Consider the following 23,785-nt stretch of genomic DNA (forward strand, 5'->3'; position numbering starts at 1 on the left):
TCTTGTTATTGATACCATGTGGGGGGTTTAGACTGATGCAATGTCTATGCTAATGAGACAAAAATTGACTAGCTAATTAACGAACAATGTAACTATGTATTTGAGAGACAAGTGCTCATTGTGCAAATGTATTTATGTTTTCAATAAACATTGGAGACAAAATATAGTTTAAATGTTGTCCACAATCAAAGCCAACCCTGTCTGTTTTGCCCAATAGTCAGCCACAGTGGGCGGGTCATAACACCTATAAAACCTAGCGGTAAAACATGGAAATAATTCCATACATTTTTCACGTTGGGAATTTTACAAACACTTTAAATTAAGTGTGTGTTTGGTGTAGGCTTACCTTGCTGTGACTGTTTTGACAACCGTGTAATTCTCTCTCAGACAAGGTGAGTTTTATCAATATATTTGCCTCAATTTACTCTCACATTCGAAACGCTAATTACCAACATAGAAGACCTCAGCAAGCGCAATCAGAGACATGTATCCAATCCAAGATTATTCCTTGTTCTGTATTTAAATTAATAAAGTGTAGACATTCTTCTGTTCCCTTTCTCTATCTTAGTTAACCACTGACTACACTTTAGCTAGCTAGTTAGCAAAGCAGTAGATTAGGACATATGTTTGTATTACTTTGCCTAGATAATTGTTCAGCTAGCAGAGCAGTAGATCATAAAATCATTTTGTATTACTTAGCCTAGATAATTGTCTGTACAGTATGTTGACTGTGGTGTCTATTTCAGACCTTTTTATAGCATTTTTAAAGGATAAGCATAAGAGCATTAAAAAGGGAGAAGACCACTATAAGCCATGCCATGTGGAGAGTGAAGGGCAATTTACCGGTTTGGTCAGGGCCATGAGGGATAAAGTTTATCCTGTGTCAGTGAGTTAAAAAAATACCATGTTTTATACTGCTGTCAACATTCTACGGGGAAGAGCTACTTTATCAATTACACAGTGCATTCGGAAAGTATTCAGACCTTGACTTTTTCCACATTTTGTAACATTACAGCCTTATTCTAAAATGAATTGAATCCATGTTTTCCTCATCAATCTACACACTACCCCATAATGACAAAGTGAAAATGGGTTTAGACATTTTGGCATATTTATAAAACAGAAGCCTTATTTACATAAGTATTCAGACCCTTTGCTAAGAGACTAGAAATGTATCTCAGGTGCATCCTGTTCCATTGATCAACTTTGACATGTTTCTACAACTTGATTGGAGTCCACCTGTGGTAAATTCAATTGATTGGACATGATTTGGAAATGTACACGCCTGTCTAAGGTCCCACAGTTGCCAGTGCATGTCCTAGAGCTGGCCGCCCCGGGCCAAGCTGAGCAATCGCGGGAGAGGGGCCTTGGTCAAGGAGGTAAGCAAGAACCCAATGGTCACTCTGACAGAGTTCCTCTGTGGTGATGGGAGAACCTTCCAGAAGGACAATCATCTCTGCAACACTCCACCAATCAGGCCTTTATGGTAGTGGCCAGACAGAAGTCACTCCTCAGTAAAAGGCACATGACAGCCCGCTTGGAGTTTGCCAAAAGGCACTTAAAGACTGATCACAAGATTCTCTAGTCGGATGAAACCAACATTGGACTCTTTAGCCTGAATGCCAAGTGTCACGTCTGAAGGAAATCTGGCAGCATCCCTAGGGTGAAGCATGGTGGTGGCAGGATCATGCTGTGGGGATGGTTTTCAGCGGCAGGGACTGGGAGACTAGTCAGGATCGAGGGAAAGATGAACAGAGCAAAGTACAGAGATTCTTGATGAAAACCTGCTCCAAAGCGCTCAGGTTCACCTTCCAACAAAACAACGACCCAGCCAAGGCGGCGCAGGAGTGGCTTCGGGACAAGTCTCTGAATGTCCTTGAGTGGCCTAGTCAGAGCCTGGCCTTGAACAGCTCTGGAGAGACCTGAAAAAAGCTGTGCAGCGACGCTCCCCATCCAACCTGACAGAGCTTGAGAGGATCTGCAGAGAAGAATGGGAGAAACTCTCAAAATACAGGTGTGCCAAGATTGTAGCATCAAACTCAAGAACACTTGAGACTGTAATCGCTGCCAAAGGTGCTTCAACAAAGTACTAAGTAAAGGGTCTGAATGTGATAGTTTTTCTTTTAATATACATTTGCAGAAAATGTGTTTTTGCTTTGTCATTATGAGGTATAGCTTGATGAGAGGAAGAAACAATTTAATCAATTTTATAATAAGGGTATAACGTAACAAAATGTGGGGGGAAATCAGGGGTTCTGAATACGTTCTGAATGCACTGTATCACTCATCAGATTACCCCGGATGAAAGACTTAGATGAGTGAGTGATTACTCTGTTCTAGAATGTTGTCATGAGACTGAATCTAAAAATCTATTGACATCCAGAATTGAATTGTTTAGACATCCAGTGTAGTGTGAATTGTAGTTTCATAACCAATCTTGAAAGGCTTTATTTATTCGGAGTGGTACATGCATTCAGTCTTGATTTATAGGATCCTTCCCACTATTTGATTAGTGTGTCAAGTGTTATCAATTAAATGTTTAATGAAAAACTGCACTTGTCCTCATGTGAAAATTGCAGTTAAATATTCTACAGCTGTAATGTCATCAATCAAATCAAACTTTACTCATGAAAATCCACAATGGATAAAATGAATGGTGAAAAAACAGTTGGAACCATTTCCCTGTGTGACCACTAGGTTTTATGGGTATTATGACAACTCCACTGTGCCCCACAGTGGATGTGTCATTATACCCATATAACCATTGTGGATTTTAGAAACTCTTCAAAAAAAGGTCTGTTTCGTGTAGACTTACACTGGCGTGATGTTTTAAACAGTTCAAATCTCTCTTGGACAGTGTGACTTGTCAAAAATGAAATGCTAATCTGTAATCATACAGAACTACAAATGTCTGTCTCAAGCTTCACATCTCTACAGGGCCATGATGATCTGGAGGAGACTGCAGAATTGAGGCAAAGTTGAGAATCTCTGGATTAACTGCTAAATTTAGTAATTCATAAATTGGTTCAAGTTGTTTAAATGGACAATTCTGTGAACGGTCTTAGGCAAGTTTTTAATAAAAAATGCCTGTTATCTAGCTAGGTAGTTCATGGTTGGTCAGTTAGCAACATTAGACTGCTATTCGCCATCTAGCCAGGCTGTTTGCCTAGCCATTTTAAATGCATGAGAAATTCATAAAAACCAGTTTCTTTCTTTGGCTTTTATAAACCAACAGTCTAGCATGGTAGCTAACTTGGATGCTATGGCTAGGCATTCTTGATAATCAAAAACTATTTTATTTGTCACATACTCGTGTTTAGCAGATGTTAATGCGAGTGTAGCGAAATGCTTGTGCTTCTAGTTCCGACAGTGCAGTAATATCTAACAATTCCCCAACAACTACCTAATACACATAAATCTACAGGGGAGAATGAGAATATGTATATGGATGAGTGATGGCCAAGTGGCATAGGCAAGGTGCAATAGATAGTATAAAATATAGTATATACATGTGATGAGTAATGTAAGATATGTAAACATGATTAAAATTGCATTATTTAGAGTGGATTGTATGACGTGACTAGTGATCCATTTATTAAAGGGGCCAGTGATTGGGTCTCAATGTAGGCAGCGGCCTCTTGAGTTAGTGATTGCTGTTTAGCAGTCTGATGGCCTTGAGAGAGAGAAGCTGTTCTTCAGTCTCTCGGTCCCAGCTTTGATGCACCTGTACTGACCTTGCCTTCTGGATGGTAGCGGTGTGAACAGGCAGTGGCTCGGGTGGTTGATGTCCTTAATGATCTTTTTGGCCTTCCTGTGACATCGGGTGCTGTAGGTGTCATGGAGGGCAGGTAGTTTGCCCCCGGTGATGCGTTGTGCAGACTGCACCACCCTCTGGAGAACCTTGCGGTTGAGGGCGGTGCAGTTGGCGTACCAGGTTGTGATGCAGCCTGACAGAATGCTCTCAATTGTGCATCTGTAAATGTTTGTCAGGGTTTTGGGTGACAAGCCTTATTTCTTCAGCCTCCTGAGGTTGAAGAGGCACTGTTGCGCCTTCACCACACTGTCTGTGTGGGTGGACCATTTCAGTTTGTTTGTGATGTGTACGCCGAGGAACTTAAAACTTTCCATCTTCTCCACTGCTGTCACTTCGATGTGGATAGGGGTCTGTTTCCTGAAGTCCACGATCATCTCCTTTGTTTTGTTGACGTTGTGTGAGGTGTTTTCCTGACACCACACAGAGTGCCCTCACCTCCTCCCTGTAGGCTGTCTCGTTGTTGTTGGTAATCAAGCCCACTGTTGTTGTCTGCAAACTTGATGGTTGAGTTGGGGGCGTGAATGGCCACACAGTCGTGGGTGAACAGGGAGTACAGGAGGGGGCTGAGCACCCACCCCTGTGGGGCCCCAGTGTTGAGGGTCAGCGAAGTGGAGATGTTGTTTCCTACCTTCACCACCTGGGGGTGGCCCGTCAAAGTCCAGGACCCAATTGCACAGGGCGGGATTGAGACCCAGGGCCTCCAGCTTGATGATGAGCTTGGAGGGTACTATGGTGTTGAAAGCTAAGCTGTAGTCAATGAACAGCATTCTTACATAGGTATTCCTCTTGTCCAGATGGGGTAGGGCAGTGTGCAGGCGATTGCGTCGTCTGTGGACCTGTTGGGATGGTATACAAACTGGAGTGGGTCTAGGGTGGCCGGTAAGGTGGAGGTGATATGATCCTTGACTCGTAATGTTTGTGTCTGTGGGTGAGGGGTGGGTAGCCTACTTCAAAGACTACTTGACTTGTAGCTACCCTAGCTAGCTGAATTATTTTAGTCTCGCTTTGAGGTTTCAGAGATGGACTGATTCATCCTCTTGAGTCAAGTGTGTTTGCTGTTACCCTCTGGACTGCAGATCATTCGTATGGGCAATGTTATGTATCCTTATTTATGACTGAATGGTTTAAAAATGATTGCAACCATTTCTGTGTTTTGACCGCTAGGTTTTATGGGTATTATGACTCCTACTATTGTAGACCAATGCATTATAGTGCGTTCAGGACAACTGGGAACTCTGAAAAAATACAAGATGAAATCATGACGTCAGTGCTCTTCAGGTCAAAGTCCAAGCTCTAGAAAGAGGCCAGAGATCTTGAGTTGGAATTCCGAGTTGGATTTCTGTTCAAAATGATTTTTCCCAGTCGGAGCTAGTTTATTTTTTCTCAACTTCCCAGCTGTCTTGAACACACTGAAGTTGTAAGTCTGAGATCCCAGTTATGGGTATTGTATGGAACTGAGAGTCATGATCAAGGGCTGATGCTATGTATTGGCCAATGAGAGGCTTTGAAAGCACTGGTCAGCAATAATGGCACTCTTCAGAAGAAGCAGTTTTGAATTAAATGGTTCAAGGACCGAATTACATTTATGTAGCTCAGATAATATAATTGAAAAGTGCATTAAGGTGTCTGTAATAGAATAAACTTGGCAAAACAAATTTAGGCATTAATGAATTTCTATTGGTTCCCAAATATTTTTTACAATGGTGGGGGAGTGCCAAGATGGTCTGGTCTGCTCAGCAAGTTAATTGACTAAACAGGAAAAAAATGGAGCGAGTGAGATGTTTTGCTTGCTCTTCCATCTCCAGTGAACCTACGGGATGCTCTGCGCAGTGCTGCACAAGAGTTGTCTGACATCATCATAAACGATCTCTGTTTATATTGTGCAGTGTTATAAGTTGTAGGTTTAAGGCAGCCCTGCATCCCTTTCACTTCTTGTCAGAACGGCATATTGCACCACACTAATATGTCGGAAACCAAACCACCACTTTGCATTTAGGAAAGTGACATCTGCTGTGCTTTAGAATAACTTATAGTTACAGAAGTAAGATTGCAACTTTTTAAGGCTTTGGGACTCTGAAATTAAATTGACATGTCAGTGAAGATCTTTGTCTGAATGAAAAGTATTCCAACAGAATTTTATATATCAGTAAATTAACATTACTTTTTGTATTATTTTTGTTTGCCTTTGACATCCCAAACTTGAAATGTCAGAACTGTTGTGTTGCGCAGATGTCTGGTAAAAAAAAAAAAAAAAAGAATAATAGTTCTTTCAAAGCTGTAACTCAATGTGACTGATTTTCACATTCTTCGCTTAGCTTGTAAACATTACATCATGAGCAAAGGAGCAAATTCCACTTCTGGTGTTGTCGGCTTTGAATGTCAAACAATCGATGATTCAAATCAATAAAGAAAAGAGGAACATTGTTACTTTTGTGGTGAGTAAACATTCCTCTGTAGCCCATTGTGTATCCATATTAATAATTTCATTTGGATACTTGATTTATTGTATTTGTATTGTTGAATAGTGTTTAAGTACACATTGTAGACATTACTATAACATTTGTTGCGGTAGGTCCTGAGATGCATAAGAACTTGCACATAAGGGGGTATTTTGGGTCGGAGCTAAATGTGATTGGAGATACAATAACTTAAAGGTTTGTGAACCACTTTTCTACACAACCATTGCTGTGGCCCAAATGGTATTACAATGGATAATCTCTGCAGACAAAATTACTTTTTACTGTACAATACTTTTTATCAAAATCATTTTTGCAAGTCTCGAAAATAGTATTCGGTTGATAAGCACATCATAGCTGCCATTTGAGGATGGTGGTGCAATAGGATGCAAACCGCTGTGGTTCAGAATAACCTAGCCCTTGATCATGGGGCGGGGATTTAAGATCCAAGATGCTCGGTCTGAACCTTAACATGCATCGCTTTTGGTACTGTTTTGGAATTATAAGGACCTTATCTTTCATATCAGTGAAATATATATATATATATATATATATATTTTTTTTTTTAAAGGTTAAATTGATACACACCTTGATAGGGTTAGTGTTCCCACATGGCCATATCTCAATGTTACAGCACTTGTTTACGAAGAGAGACCGAAGACTAGGAACACCCAGTTGCGCCGAACACCCAGTTGTGGAAAAAGTACTCCATTCTTGTACTTGAGTAAAAGTAAAGATACCTTTTTTTTATAGAAAATTACTCAAGTGAGTCACCCAGTAAAATACTACTTCAGTAAAAGTATTTGGTTTTTAAGAATACTTTATCAAAAGTCTAAATTATTGAAAATTCCTTATTAAACCAGACAGCACCATTTTTTTGATGGATAGTCAGGGGCACACTCAAACACTCATATCATTTACAAACAAAGCATTTGTGTTTAGTGACTCCGTCAGATCCAAGACAGTCGGGATGACCAGGGATGTTCTCTTTAAGTGTGTGAATTGGACAGTCCTGCTAAGCATTCAAAATGTACTTTTGGGTGTCTGGGGAAAATGTAAGCACATTTTCTAAAAGTTGTCAAAAATAAATAGTAAAGTACAGATACTTAAACTACTGAAGTAGTACTTTAAAGTATTTTTACTTAAGTAATTTACACAACTGCGAACACATGTGTAAGCGTAACTCGGGAAGTGTAATTTCGTTGGATGGAGGCACCCTTGGCTGTATTGAACTGTGTAAAATAGCTAAGAGTAACCTAACCTTTAACCTACACGTATTAGTCTGATCTAGGAAACTGACATTTCCGACTTACTAACTGGGGGTTGTTGTACAGTACAGGACTTGGACCAGGAAGTAGGCGGGACAAAACAGCCAGTATGTGCAACCAGTTAACAAGTCGGACATGTTGGCGTTCCTAGTTCCCACTAGCTTTGAATGCAGCATTAGACTTTTATATGTTCTTATTTCCTCTGAGGAGCCATTATGCAAATGCTTAACACTTCATATTTTGACACTTGCAGGGCTCTACAGTGCAACCATTTTACTCGCATATGCAACTAAATGTGTGCGAACTAAAAGGTCATGAGCACATACCCGCCTACTTCCTGGTCCAAGTCCAGTACTGTTTTTGAATGGGCTTTCAGCTTATATAATCAAATTGATGAAAATTGGGTCATTTTTAAGAAATGTTAAATGTGTTCATGGATTAATTTTACCTTTTAACCAATTCCTTTTATGAATGTTTTAAAATATGAAGGGGAAAAATGCTCAGGTAGAAGTAAATAAATGTACATATCTTAAAGGACAACGTTTAAATTAATTTGATAATCAAAGATTTTTGAACTAAACCAAGAGACCACAGCCTGTCTTTTCAAATGGGAACAATTAAGTTGTGGGCAGAAAAGCAATGACGTGTGGCGAGCAAACACGAGCTAGTGAGTTCCTATTGATGCGTTTTAGCATATATTTGCATATTTCCGTTAAGGAACGCCTACTCTGAAGAGCGCTGTGCAATTAATTAAATTCTCCTTTGCACTCCTAAACGACGCAATTTCAATTTACATTTTTTTTTGGGCAAAGGGTAAAGTCTACAAAACGTAGTCCACTCTGTTCATAACAGATTTTTAGTTTTGTGAACCGAACTAAATTGAGATCAAATGTTTTTAATCGATGAAACTTCGGTAATAAGAATTTCGGTAAATCCATCTCGTTCCATCTTCTCCCACTGCCGACCACTGGGCTTCCTCTGAATGGAAACGCAAAGGCGAATGCTTCATATTGATACATCCGGTAAGATATCGGTCATTGTTCTGTGATATAAGCTTGAAGTCCATTTAATGAACAGTACGGACCTTGGACAAGGAAGTAAGCAGGACAACGCGCAGCTCAACGAGCCAATTGGTAGACGAGTTAAATTTTGCGTATCTGAACGCGCCAATCATAGCCTAGGCTGTAACCGCGAGACTTTGAGACGAGTAGGTACGGTGTGCCCGTTTTGGCTCGTGACTGTAAAGGAGAATGAAGAGCATCCAATTACATTTTAGGCGACAATGTCAACAGGGTCCGGAGGAGGCCAGTGATCTTGTCGATATTGATTTTGCCGAGCCACCAGCAACACAAGATGAAGATTCGGCTAGCAGTAGCCTTAACACTGCCACCGGCTTTGCCCCCGTTTCGCCAACCACTGCCGGTGGGAAACAATACAAATACAAAGCTTTCCCGTGGTTTCATTTTGAAGGAAATTTTATGTTTTGCAAGTATCGCAAGTCCGAACCACAACTTGGGGAATCCTCACCTGAAAGACACTGTTAAAAAAACACAACGTGTCGAAAAAGCACATTGAGTGCAGAGAACCACATCATCAAGAGTACCAACGAATACACGGTGACAGTTCAGTCGGCTCTGAGGAAGCAGGTGAGGATTTCGGAAGATGATTAAAAATAATTAACTGGGTGGTTAGAGCCCTGAATACTGATTGGCTGATAGCCGTGCTATATCAGACTTATACCACGGGAATGACACCACTTATTTGTACTGCTCTAATTACGTTGATAACCAGTTTATAATAGCAATAAGGCACCTGGGGGGGGTTGTGGTATATGGCGATATGTCCAGGCACTAGGGGGTGTGGTATGTCCACGCACTCCGCGATGTGTCGTGAATAAGAACAGCCCTTTGGCCATATACCCCCCGAGCCTTATTGCTTAAATATAGCATGCTTGATTACTACATTTCGACCAATGAAACGGGAACTCGGGGGGGGGGAAACAAGGTCAAATGCCGAGTTTCCGAGTTGGAATTACCGTGAAAAATATTTTACCCAGTCGGGGCTCGCCCCCCCCCCCCAGTTGTCTTAAACGTGCCCCCCCCCCCCCTCCCCTCTGCCCGGGCAGAGGAACGTGTCCATATAGCTCGCCAGCTTGTCCTAAAAACCGGAAAGGAGTTACCTCCTGTTTCGTTCAGCCATTCATATGGTGGAAGTGAATGGGGTTTCGGGATAAACTCCGAAAATAAGGTCTAGGAGTTCTTATACGTTTTGTTTTGAGCATATCAGTCCGTTAACATGACCTTTATGAATTGTGAAGCCTTTGTGATGGTTTTGATAAATGGTTCAAAATACACAAGTGTTAGCTGATGAAGATTATGTTATAGAACAAAACATAAGATCTCCTACGCCTGTGTTTACCACAGACCTTTGGCGTTTATCCTCAAAAATACTTAATTTCCCCTTGGCTTTTGCCGCTTTCAAGTGCGATTCGGAACTAGGAAACTTGGAAATATCCGACTTGCTAACTGACTTTATTTACATGTGCCGCGTCGACCGCTTATCAATTCGGACGTTATAAGTTTCCTAGTTCCGACTCGTACGTAAACGAGGCATTAGGCCAACGTGCCATTGCAGAGTTGGTGCCTATAAAAACGCTCCATTACTATTGATTGCAAAGGGTTGTCACAAGTTAACACAACTACAAAGTCATAAACTCATTCCTACAATGTATCTTCTTAAACGTTTTAAACCTAACCTTAACACTACCCATACTCCTAATCTTATGCCTAACCTTTAAATTAAGACAAAAGCTACTTTTAGTTAATTTATTATGACATAGCCAATTTTGACTTTGGCTGTGTGATGTAGTGGGAACCACTGAGTGTATTTGATTATCTGGGCCAGGCACACCTCTTATCTCGCACGTTGGAAAGTACTGCATTTATTTTCCTAATTGGTTCATTGTATATTCCGCGTGTTCAACTGTGCTCCAAAATCGTTTTGAAATCGGCATTTGCGCCTGCATTTAACATCGCGAGCGGAACCTCCTATCATTGACTTGTCTTGCAACAGCACTGTGAACCAGATCTAAACTCAGCAAAAAAAGAAACGTCAACTGCGTTTCTTTTTAGCAAATTTAACATGTAAATATTTGTATGAACATAAGATTCAACAACTGAGACTCACAAACTAAAGTCAAAAGTAAGTCAGTATTTGGTGTGGCCACCAGCTGCATTAAGTACTGCAGTGCATTTCCTCATGGACTGCACCAGATTTGCCAGTTCTTGCTGTGAGATGTTACCCCACTCTTCCACCAAGGCACCTGCAAGTTCCCAGATATTTCTGGGGGGGAATGGCCCTAGCCCTCACCCTCCAATCCAACAGGTTCCAGATGTCTGCAATGGGATTCAGATCCGGGCTCTTTGCTGGTCATGGCAGAACACTGACATTCCTGTCTTGCAGGTAATCACGCACAGAATGAGCAGTATGGCTGGTGGCATTGTCATGTTAGAATGAGCCTACAGGAAGGGTACCACATGAGGATGTCTTCCCTGTAATGCACAACATTGCGATTGCCTGCAATGACGACAAGCTCAGTCCAATGATGCTATGACACACCACCCCAGACCATGAAGGACCCTCCACCTCCAAATCGATCCCACTCCAGAGTACAGGCCTCGGTGTAACGCTCATTCCTTCGACGATAAATGAAAATCCGACCATCACCCCAGGGGAGACAAAACCGCGACTCGTCAGTGAAGAGCACTTTGCCAGTCCTGTCTGGTCCATCGACGGTGGGTTTGTGCCCATAGGTGACGTTGTTTCCAGTGATGTCTGGTGAGGACCTGCCTTACAACATGCCTACAAGCACTCAGTCCAGCCTCTCTCAGCCTATTGCGCACAGTCTGAGCACTGATGTAGGGATTGTGTTCCTGGTGTAACTCAAGCAGTTATTGTTGCCATCCTGTCCTGCAGGTGTGATTTTCGGATGTACCGATCCTGTGCAGGTGTTACACGTGGTCTGCCACTGCGAGGACGATCAGCTATCTGTCCTGTATCATTGTCTAAGGCGTCTCACAGTACACTGTCTTAGGCGTCTCATTGCAATTTATTGCCCTGGCCACATCTGCAGTCCTCATGCCTCCTTGCAGCATGCCTAAGGCACATTCATGCAGATGAACAGGGACCCTGGGCATCTTTCTTTTGGTGTTTGTCAGAGTCAGTAGAAAGACCTCTTTAGTGTCCTAAGTTTTCATAACTGTGACCTTAGCTGTTAGTGTCTTGATGACCGTTCCACAGGTGCATGTTAATTGTTTATGGTTAATTGAAAAAGCACGGGAAACAGTGTTTAAACCCTTTACAGTGAAGATCTGTGAAGTTATTTCTTTGAAAGAGGGTTTATTTTTTGCTGAGTTATCTAGCAGGTCTAGTTATGGAAGGGATCAAGGGGAATGGATGCATGTTTTAAAGAAACACCCCTCAGGATTAGAGTGGAGATGAATGGCGAGAACACTCTGCTGAGTTCATAAAACTGTAAAAAGACCTGCACGGCAGTGCTTTTTTATGTACAATGTCAAGAAAATTAGGTTGCTGTTACTCCTGTCCCTATTGCAGAATGCAGCCTTTTGACAGCGTGTATTAAAGTCGATTTAATCCACACTTACATTATTACCCGCGTTTGGTGATAGGCATTTAGGCTGTGACAACTAAGGCAGCAGACAGATGATGATGATGATTTAGTTTGATAGGGTGGTCTGTTTAACTATGACAATTATTTTGTCAATAATTTGATTCTACAGGAATTACAATATAAAAATAATTTGGTTAGGGTGTCGGGAGATTTTATCTACTTTATTTAGTCTGAGAATTGTTCTACTGATCATTCTTAACAGGCTACAATATAGAGTAATTACTGTGATTTTCAGAAAGAACACTGTTATTCCCCACAGTTATTTTCTTATTCTACTTCCCAGTTTTACCTGTAATCAATTCCCGACGCAAGCACCAGTTAGCCTTGAGCTAGGCCCATCTCCCGGCTAGCCGAAGATGTATACCCGCTAATTCGTGGGCTACAATACCTCTTTTACCAATTGGCCCGGACCCTTTATTGCCGACACGGAGCCCTGCCGATCTGTCACGAAAGGTCTGCCGTCGTAATCGTCCGATGTGGTTTCAACAGGCTTTTCCGTTGCAATGTCACCGATGACCCATCTGCCAACCCTGGCCCGCTAGCTTTCTGAACACACGCTCGCCTAGCATAGTAGCCACTACCGAACGGCTCCCGGACTCACCTATTGCTGCTCATTGGACCCTATGATCACTCTGCTACATATGCCTCTAATGTCAATATGCCTTGTCTTCTGCTGTTTCGGTTAGTTATTGTTTTATTTCACTGTAAAGCCCCTAGTTCAGCTCAACATGCCTTAGATAGCTCTTTTGTCACACACCCCACACATGGGGAGACCTCACCTGGCTTAGCTGGTGTCTCCAGAGATGCAAGCTTTCTCGTCGTCACGCAATGCCTAGGTTTACCCCCACTGTACTCGCATCCTACCATACCCTTGACTGTATATTATGCCCTGAATCTATTCTACCACGCCCAGAAATCTGCCCTTTTTATTCTCTGTTCCTAACGCACTAAACGACCAGTTCTTATAGTCTTTAGCCGTACCCTTATCCTACTCCTCTCTTCCTCTGATGTAGAGGTTAACCCAGGCCCTGTAGCCCCCAGAATCACACCTATTCCCCAGGAGCTCTCATTTGTTAACTTCTGTAACCGTAAAAGCCTTGGTTTCATGCATGTTAATATCAGAAGCCTCCTCCCTAAATGTGTTTTATTCACTGCTTTAGCACACTCCGACAACCCTGATGTCCTAGCCGTGCCTGAATCCTGGCTTAGGAAGGCCACCAAAAATTCTGAAATTTCCATCCCCAACTACAACAGTTTCCGTCAAGATAGAACTACCAAAGGGGGCGGAGTTCTGTCATACTACTATCCAGGTCGGTCAAGCTTCTACTTTTAAAAATGCACCTTTCCAGAAATAAGTCTCACTGTTGCCGCTTGTTATAGACCCCCCCCCCCCCCCCCCCTCAGTCTCCAGCTGTGCCCTCGACACCATATGTGAATTGATTGCCACCCAACTATCTTCAGAGTCCGTACTGTTAGGTGACCTAAACTGGGACATGTTTAGCACCCCGGCCATCCTACAATCTGTTGTGGAAATTTCCTCTTTACCAAATCATGAGAGCAAACCACACAGAAGTCAGATTTAGTTATCACAAAGTCAATCTTTAATTATATGAGCTCTATCACAACCCTGTGACTCTCAGATCAATTCAGTGTCTATCAATGAATTCTGAGTCCCTCACACATTGTTACTGAGATCCTTTATAGCAAAGACACATCCAGACAGCATAGGCATAATTTATCGTTCAGCTTTGTCTCCTAAACTATGTTCTTTTCTCAAACTCAGAACCATAAACCAATCCTCCATATCAACAGGCATATATCAAATCCATCCTATCTTGACAAGATCACAGAGGCACACAGACATTGTGGAGCCAAGAGATACACGCTTGACCTCTCCCCTCTCTCCGGCCCAAGCAACTTAGTCTTGACATAGAACAGATACTGCAACCCCGCCACAGTATTATACAAAAATAACATTCTGATGAGAAGTAACTTACAAACATATGATGAATATAAAACATCTTACATATGTTAGCAACCAATTCTGATTATTCCCCAACAAATCTAAGTTCGATGCTCTCCATCTCACACAAATTATCAAGGAACCTACCAGGTACAACCCTAAATCCATAAACATGGGCACCCTCATGGATATAATCCTGACCAACTTGCCCTCTAAATACACCTCTGCTGTCTTCAACCAGGATCTCAGCAATCACTGCCTCATTGCCTGCGTCCGTAATGGGCCCGCAGTCAAACGCCCCTCATCACTGTCAAACATTCCCTAAAACACTTTTCTAATCGACCTGGCCCGGGGTATCCTGGAAGTATATTGACCTCATCCCTTCATTAGAGGATGCCTGGTTGTTCTTTTAAAAGTGCTTTCCTCACCATCTTAAATAAGCATGTTAAGAACAGATATAGCCCTTGGTTTACTCCAGAATTGACTGCCCTTGACCAGCACAAAAACAGCCTGTGGCGTACTGCATTAGCATTGAATAGCCCTTGCGATATGCAACTTTTCAGGGAAGTCAGGAACCAATATACACAGTGCACTAATTCCGAAAAGTTGTGTCACACCATAAAGTCCATGGACAATAAGACACCTCCTCCCAGCTGCCCACTGCACTGAGGCAAGGAAATACTGTCACCACCGATAAACCTGCGATAATCGAATTTCATTAAGCATTTTTCTACGGTTGGCCATGCTTTCCACCTGGCTACCCCTACCATGGCCAACAGCTCCCGCAGCAACTTGCCCAAGGAACCCTAAAAATCAGCTGGGCTAGACAATCTGTACTCTTTCTAAATTTATCAGCCGAAATTGTTGCAATCCGTATTACTAGCCTGTTCAACATCTCTTACGTATTGTCTGAGATCCCTAAAGATTGGAAAACTGCTGCGGTCATCCCCCTCTTCAAAGGGGGAGACACTCTATACCCAAACTGTTATAGACCTACAGTGCCTTGCGAAAGTATTCGCCCCCCTTGAACTTTGCGACCTTTTGCCACATTTCAGGCTTCAAACATAAAGATATAAAACTGTATTTTTTTTGTGAAGAATCAACAAGTGGGACACAATCATGAAGTGGAATGACATTTATTGGATATTTCAAACTTTTTTAACAAATCAAAAACTGAAAAATTGGGCGTGCAAAATTATATATAAGTAGGCATATCATATTTCAAATATGGGATTTAAATTTAAAAATAAAATATATATTTTTAAATTTAAATCCCATATTTGAAATATGATATGCCTACTTGTCTTTGAAAATGAATTATATTAGGCTATACATTATTGCTGCCCTTCATGGACAGTTTTGATTAAGTCATACAAATAAGCATTTGATATTAAATGCTCCATGAAGCCAATATGATTTGAGATTTTAGTATTGTGCTAGGCAGAGATGACAAGGGGACTCAACTCCTAAATGCATCATATTTTGTATATATAGTCAGATGGCAAGGATCTTCAACTAGTAGACATAAACGACCTGAATATTGATATTCATTAGATTTTTGGGGGGAGGAGATTGTGGGTGATTTAGCGAAACGATTGTTATAACATTTTCAAACAACCAGCACTTGGGAAACATAGATCAGGTGTGGCCAACCCTTCTGGAGAGCAAGCAGGATTTTCTTCCAGACCTATTTTAAAGAACGAGTTCACCTAAATTACAAAATACAAAATGTTTGTGTCCCTACCTTGAAAGCATTCTATGGACAATGAGACTGCAATCTATGATTTGGTTAACCACTGCCATCAACCATTAATATTACAATTTACTGTGCAGAGCCTTTGGTGCACGGTTTCTAGCATTTGCCTGTCTCCCGATCTCATTTAATTACTGTCTGAATAGTGTCAAACCACTCCAAAAATATGTCCAATTTGTTATTAGTGTTCTTTACATTTCATCTCCCCAAAAATCTCAAAGTAACAAAGTTGTTGAATTTTGAGTGTTAATTTTCATTTAATGTTCAAAGCATTCTGAATACACTTGACCTGTTAAGAAAATCCCTGGTCATAGGCCTAAACCATGTCAAAACATGTACAATTGCAGGGATTAGCTTTAAAACAGTACCATTTTCTTGGGGGAGGCCCCCCAGTCCCCCATCTAGGGGTTGTGGCAATGAAATTCAAATGGCAAATCTCACTTCAAACTTTGTTCAAATGTTGGCAGCCCTGTAATGAGTAGGATTCTGGGTTTTCACGTGCAAAAGTGATTGCTTTTGATAAACGCTTTATCTGCCTTTTATGGAAAAGAGAAGTATATTTCTGAACGATAGACCATGCTGCCTTGTTGATAACATGACCAGAACAGCGCAGATTACGGTTCGATTTGAGAAGAGCGCTCCTCCCTCACCACTTTTGCCCGTTCACCACGCAGGCCATAGACTGGTGCACCTCGCTTCAGCTTAATCCTTAATTGAACACTGCCATTGCCAAGAGTCCTCTGTAAATCACACCCCAGTGGGCAAGAGCTAGGCATGTTGATTGTGCACTGGGACACATTTTATTACTGAGATAGGTGTGCGGTGGTTCTGTTTAGTTAATCTAATATTTCAGAACATATGTATTGCAGTTAATTTTGTCTGATTTAAGTAAAATATATTTTGAGTAGCAAACGGAAACAAGTCCCAAACACTTCTCAATAGAAAATATTCTGCCTTCAGGGGGGCGCTGTTTAACAATTCTTTGGATTATCTAATGACCACCAGTGCTCGGAATAAATTGCATGTTCACAAGACAGACCTGGTTGACATGAAATTCACATTATTGTAATTGACCCTTGTTATAGACGACACACTGTACTTTTTCACCCAAAAAAGAGCCATTGTATGTTTTGTACAGTCTGATTTGTACAGTCTGATTTTGGACATTTTGTTCTCTGTTGTAGAGCAAGTAAAATAAAGACTATGTAAACTGAAATTGTGAACTGGAAGTGTGACTAAAGGTTGAGATCTCTTGATATCAGAGATCTGCCTTAAGGCGTCCACATGCTTCCCAGCCGAAACAGTTCGTAAGAGTTTGTGTGTATATTATGATGCCATTTTGTGACGTTTGTTTTGGACATCAGTTTTGTGTGCCCGAACAGCTGAAAAAACCCTTACGGACGTCTACGCCCCTTTATCGGTGATGGGTCAACAATAAGGATTATTCAAAGTATGTCATTCAACAAGAGACTACTAGTTTTCATGCATTTATTAATTGAGAAATACTGGACCAAGCATATTAGTTACATGTAAAATTGTGTGACCTTTTTGACTGAATCTATGACAGATTTTTTTTTAAAGTCTTTATTTATTTTTTAAATTTATTTTAGATTAATTCTGAGGAAGTGTATACTGGCTACGGCATCTCAAAATGGACAAACAGTACTCTTGCAGGGTTTTTTCTCTTGTTTTTCAAGCTTTTAAGTGAGTATGCAATCACACTCGTTCTGTACAGTTAGGAGCAAGCCGAACCGAAGCATGCTGACCCCTTTACCCAGTCTGTTGGGGGGAGCTATTTGAACGACGTAGTGAGTGCATACCTTTTTCATACTGGTCCACCCATGACAATCAGATCCACAACGCTGCAAGTGAGCCACACGGGACTGCACAGATGCTAGACCGTGGAATCACAGTTGACTTAAAGTATAAATATTCATAAATACTACAAGTATCTATTTTATTGACACTTTGTGTTGAACACAGTGTACATGTGTGTCCAGAGTCTCTCACTCATTGCCTCATCACCTGGGAGCTAACACATCTTCAGCTACCACCACCTAAGGAATTACAGTCCCCTTGGTTAACCCCAACAAAGACTAAATACTAGGCCTACATGGCAACAAAAACACTTCCAATTGTTACATGACTGTTCAGAATCTGTAGAATATAAAGATCCACTGGGCTGAATTGTCATTCAATTATTAGCAATTTATTATAAACATTGACTCATCCATCACACAAGCGCACAAAGGTACACACCAACAGAATAAAGGATGTTTATTCCGCTATTGCAACATGTGGAAAAATATAACCATTCAAATTCATGAAACAGATTTCTAGATGGTCTAATACAGCTATAGCTCTTGGGTTATGATGGGCAAGGTTCAAATGATTCTGCATTGCTTTTCCATGGACTTGACCTCAACCCTAGTAGTAGTAGTAGTAGTAGTAGTAATTTATTCTTCCCAACTTGGATGATTGTGTATGTAATGTACAGAGACAGGACAAGGTTCACAATAAGGTCTTATTGACAACAATGAAGACTTCCATACTGTTAATTATTTATCTTGCTCCTTTGCACCCCAGTATCTCTACTTGCACATTCATCTTCTGCACATCTACCATTCCAGTGTTAAATTGCTATATTGTAATTACTTCGCCACCATGGCCTATTTATTGCCTTTACCAACCTTACGTCATTTGCACTCACTGTATATAGACTTTTTCTACTGTATTATTGACTGTTTATTCCATGTGCAACTCTGTATGTGTCAAACTGCTTTGCTTTGTCTTGGCAACGTCGCAGTTGTAAATGAGAACTTGTTCTCAACTAGCCTACCTGGTTAAATAAAGTTGAAATAAAAAAAAATGTAATGGAAAAACCAGGGCTGTCTTGTCAATGAGCAGAATTGCCAAATCGGGACTGTACAAAACCTACAATCAAGACCGCTGTTAGTTCATTGTAATTTGCATTTCATACACTTGACACAGTGACTTGAGGGGGAGACTGAAACAGTGGAGGCAGCAACAGGCAGATAGAGGGGGGGGGCAGGCACGTCCATGTGTCGGCCAGAGTGCCCTCAGCCGTTGTCCTGGGAGATACAGAGAAATAGAAAAGAGGGTTTAGTGAGCGCATCCCTAAGATCTTACTTATTAGGCCATAGATAAAATTTACTGCAATGTACTTGACTAATATATATTATATATATTTGCATAACTACACAGAACCACTGCAGACCCATTGTAAAATTAGATTCTATCTCCGTATGATATTTCCTTACTACAATGTGTCCAAGTGCACGAACAACATGCCTTGCTCCGCCCACTAGGGTGTGGCTTACAGAGCGCTCTTTGCAATCTGCACTCGTTACTTGTACTCCAGTTATATTACCAAACCTGCAGGAGCAGACTGGGATCAGAAATAGTCTCTGCCATTTCTAACACATTGGCCCCCTTGAGGTCACCACACCAGCGTTCTTTGTTTGTGGTGAATCTTAACCTGAAGACTGACACTGTTACAAAGCTTGAGGTCGAAAAAGCACATTGAGAGCAGGGATTCATTCATACCAGAACTCAGGACATTTTGTAGGGTACAATTTAAACTACAAACTTAACTATCAGTGGATAGCCAGATTTAAAGCACTGGAACTAACCCCTCTCTCCATTCTTAACAGAACAACTTTCTGGCATCACGTTTTACCTCCCCTCAAGATGACGACTCCTCAGTATGACCTGTCAAACACGCTCCCTCCCCACACACTGACCCGGCTGGCACGGGAGTGGCTGGCAGAGGACACACCAAACTTTGACCCTGCAGGGCTGTGTGTGGGGTCACATGAGGTCGAGGCCAGGTTGTTGTGTAAAACGCCGTGCAGCATGCTGGCAGGCAGGCCTTTCTTCACTGCTGTCTTCACTGAGCTCAGCTGCGCTGTGGAATGGGCACACAAAGAGGGAGCACAGCTCGGTAAGAGACCAACTATGAACCTGGTCAAAAGCATGCTGTGGAGGTTTAAGAGAATACACAGATGCCTCACAAATGTGATGACAATACACCAACTCTGATCACACTGCCAAATTCATTTGGAGAAGGTATTGTGGAAACAAGCTTTGAGTTTGGCATTCACAAAATTCCATTGGAATAGATTCCAACTGAAGACCATCTAACCATTTAGATACAGATCACTCACGTGTTTTTAGGTAAACTCTTCTTTGACCTCACCTCCACCAGGTCCAAATGCGGTGACCCAGACTGCTGTGGTCAGAGGCCCAGCAAGGTGTATCCTCCTCGGGGAGAGACCGGCCCTCAACTGCTTGGCCCGGGCCTCGGGGATAGCCACCCGCTGCTCCCAGCTACAGAGCATCGCCAGGGAGGCAGACTGGCATGGCCATGTGGCTGGCACGCGTAAAACCACCCCTGGGTTCCGGCTGGTGGAGAAGTATGCAATGCTGGTGGGCGGCGTGTCCATACACAGACAGGACCTGAGTGGGATGGTGATGCTGAAAGACAATCATATATGGGCATCAGGGAGTATCACACAGGTAGGCAAGGGTGGATGTCTCAAACTGTACATTTGACATCAACCTATACTATGTTGTGGTTGTCGATTCCTCTGAAATGCATGAAAATCAGAGTGCAAGAATACATGTACGTCTTTCATATTCCAAGATGTACCATTAGATCTGTCCTTTTTCTAATATGAGAGCTGAAATTTTCCGTCTGTGCATTTTGAATATAAATTAATGTTGCATTCTGATAGAGAACTGATTTGATGTAATTCCTACCTGTGGGTCTTCCAGGCGGTGAGGGATGCCCGCTCGGTGTGTGGCTTCAGCAGTAAGATCGAGGTGGAGTGCGGCAGCCGGGAGGAGGGCAGTGAGGCGGCCACGGCAGGCGCCGACATCGTCATGCTGGACAACTTTAAGCCACAGGTGAGACTGATGGACTTCCCAAAGGCATCAGGGAAGTAATGTAGAAGAGGTAGAGATGTACTGGAGGGCTTGTGATAAAGCAGAAGACATGATTCCGTTGGACATTCATGTACATTGGACTATCAATGTAATATTCTTCCTCCAGTGCTGTGCATTTCGTTCAATCTCTTTCCTTCACGGTCTCTTCCCGCACTCGTTTCTTCCGGCCTCGATTCCTCCTCTGTCCCTTCCTCTCTCAGGAACTCCATGCGGCAGCCAAGCTTCTGAAGGAGGAGTTCCCTTCTGTGCTAATCGAGGCCAGTGGAGGGGTGACCCCAGACTCCCTGCCCCAGTATCTCTCCCCCCATGTGGACATCATCTCTCTGGGCTGCATCACCCAGGGCTGCCCAGTGGTAGACTTCTCCCTCAAGGTTCAAAAGCCTGTTCCCTTTCCAATTATTTTCCAATCAAAGTAACTGTGGCAATTCAGGATTTTTGTTAATAAAGTGAAAATAAAAAGCAACGGTCAATTTCCTCACTTTTCATCCAGGAGATGACCAAGAGAAAAAAAATCCATTATGACATTGAGGTGACTGTATGTCTATGCTGTGTACAACTAATTTAGAAATTCTTATTAAAACTGTGAAGATAGTTCCCTCAGTTTCTTTTGTCCCATAGTGATCATCTATTATATGGGATATTCTTTCAAATCCTTAATCTTTGTGATCCACCAGGAGAAAATATGACAAATTAGTAACTAAGTCACTATACTGTTAAAGCTTCAAATGGATTAAAACACACTGCACTTCCACCACAAAGTCCATCACCTGTTAAATGAATAAACCAGATATCAGTATTCAAAACACTGAAGTTAAACATGCATAAAATCGCCATCTTTCAGTTGACATTATTTAGGCCTAATAATATCATGCCCAAACCGGGTCCTCAAATTGATTTTGTCCCCCCACACCAAACGCAATCACGACATGCAGGTTGAAGTATAAAAACAAACTCTGAACAAATTATTTTAATTTGGCGACAGGTCAAAAAGCATTAAACATTTATGGCAATTTAGGTAGATAGCTTTCTGTTGCTAGCTAATTTGTCCTGGGTTGTTATTTTACCTGAAATGCACAAGGTCCTCTACTCCGACAATTAATCCACAGATAAAACGGTCAACTGACTCATTTCTAGTCATTTCTCCTCCTTCCAGGCTTCTTTTTCTTTGGACTTTATATGGCAATTGGCATCTAACTTTCATAAGGTGTATTACCACAGCTGACTGACCAACTGACCTCAGGTCATCTTTCAATCACCCACGTGGGTATAACCAATGAGGTGGCACGTGGATTTCTGCTTCTATAAACCAATGAGGAGATGCAACCGTGTTCAGCGTCACTAATAGAACGGATTTCTATTTTAGCGTTTGGCAACGCAGACGCTCGTTGGCGCAATGATTGAGTAACATACATGTCAATTTATTTTGCGACGCGGGGTGGTCAGCATGTAACTGTAAAACAAGTTTCAGTTTTGATTATGGTTAACGTGTACCATTTCCCTGATATGTGGGTGGCTACCATTTTGTTAGCGATTTGTTGCTTTTTCTCACATTTGTAATTATTAAAGTAACAAACTATGAAGTAACCATACATCTTGGTATATAGAACTGTACATTTATGTGAAGTTCATGAGGGCAAGAAAATATGTAAATTTTAAACATTGCTTCAATCTGCTTTTGACTTTAGAAACTCAAAGTTGATTTTGGCTCCATAAATGTCAAACGTGGTTTGTATTTGTCTATGGTGAGGTGCTAAATAGGTTGATACATTTTGCAAACAGGAAGATATTTTGGGCTCAGTCTACCTAAAGGTGGTGCTTTTCTGGTTCCTAACCACCAGGAGTGGCATGACATGCAGGACCATAAAGGAGAGCTGCATTTATTCCTTAAACTGATAGAAGAAAAGTCAAAGATGATTTTTCTCCTCTATTGCAGCCAGCTTCATTACAGAAACACCAAGAAGCTCCAATTGACTAGACCTAGAGGAAAGCGTGCTATGGTAATCTGAGACAGCTAGCAGATGTAAAATTAACGGTTCAAAACGAAAATACAGGAAGTGTTATGTGAATAATACTCCAGGTTCTATTCAATCTGTATCGCTGAAGTGTTAAAAATAGAGTAATTTCCTATTGTGATGGCATCTGCAGCATTTACCATAAACGCAGTGTACACCAACACAGGAACAATGCTTTTAAACTTATAACACTGAATTTACGCGATAGGGATTGAAATGACACTATCGGCTGAAAAGCCACGGATGACCGGCTCGAGTGCCACTGTCAGATGAGTCATCTTCTGTCAAGTATACTTTCATTAATTTTCACGCAAAGAAGATGGTACTTTTATGTCAGTCATAATCAGTCATTTAATGTTAATGACAGGATAACTTCATGCATCAACATTTGGGCCAAAAGTCTACAACCAATTAATTTGAGAAACCATGTCCCCAGGATTATGAGAAGAGACAACACTTTCCCAGGGACAATGGAGAAGAGGAACAGGGTAAATTACAGACTAGGTCATGATACACCTCTTCACCGTATCGACTGACCCTAGCCTATTCAACAACTATGGCCTATTTTAAAATCACCCAGACTAGTCATTCTAAATAGCATGGTCCCTGGTTGTTACCCTAGCAATCAATACAACATGAAAGAGACAGTACAGACATATTTGTAAATCATCTAGTATAAAGGCTGGTCTTGGCCATCTTTTTCATGCATGACTTTATCGATCTCATCGCAAAATTCCAACATCTACACCTGTGGTGAGGGAGAGAAGATGGACTGGGTATGGGCAGTCACCAGTAGTGTGTGTATACACACACACACACACAGGGTGAAATGGACAGGACATGAAACGGCTTTTTCTGTTG

The 23,785-nt window shown here is 41.7% G+C and overlaps 1 protein-coding gene across 4 annotated transcripts; it reads left to right on the plus strand.

The window, feature by feature from the left end:
* Positions 1 to 261: 261 nt before the first annotated feature.
* On the plus strand, positions 262 to 21,504 carry LOC109894383 (nicotinate-nucleotide pyrophosphorylase [carboxylating]-like). Of its 4 annotated transcripts, XM_031829994.1 has the most exons (6): positions 8,753 to 9,184; positions 13,389 to 13,538; positions 19,619 to 19,908; positions 20,173 to 20,483; positions 20,742 to 20,873; positions 21,113 to 21,504. In XM_031829994.1, the coding sequence occupies exons 3-6, from the start codon at positions 19,656 to 19,658 to the stop codon at positions 21,326 to 21,328; spliced, it is 912 nt and encodes a 303-aa protein (XP_031685854.1). In that variant the 5' UTR covers positions 8,753 to 9,184; positions 13,389 to 13,538; positions 19,619 to 19,655; the 3' UTR covers positions 21,329 to 21,504. The 4 variants fall into 4 exon arrangements, with proteins under 4 accessions (XP_020343462.1, XP_020343546.1, XP_020343628.1 ...); XM_020487873.2 differs by lacking the exons at positions 8,753 to 9,184; positions 13,389 to 13,538 and adding an exon at positions 262 to 392; XM_020487957.2 differs by lacking the exons at positions 8,753 to 9,184; positions 13,389 to 13,538 and adding an exon at positions 6,141 to 6,249.
* The last annotated feature ends 2,281 nt before the right edge of the window (positions 21,505 to 23,785 follow it).

The sequence above is a fragment of the Oncorhynchus kisutch genome, linkage group LG1 (genome assembly GCF_002021735.2).
Source record: "Oncorhynchus kisutch isolate 150728-3 linkage group LG1, Okis_V2, whole genome shotgun sequence".
Lineage (NCBI taxonomy): Eukaryota > Metazoa > Chordata > Actinopteri > Salmoniformes > Salmonidae > Oncorhynchus > Oncorhynchus kisutch.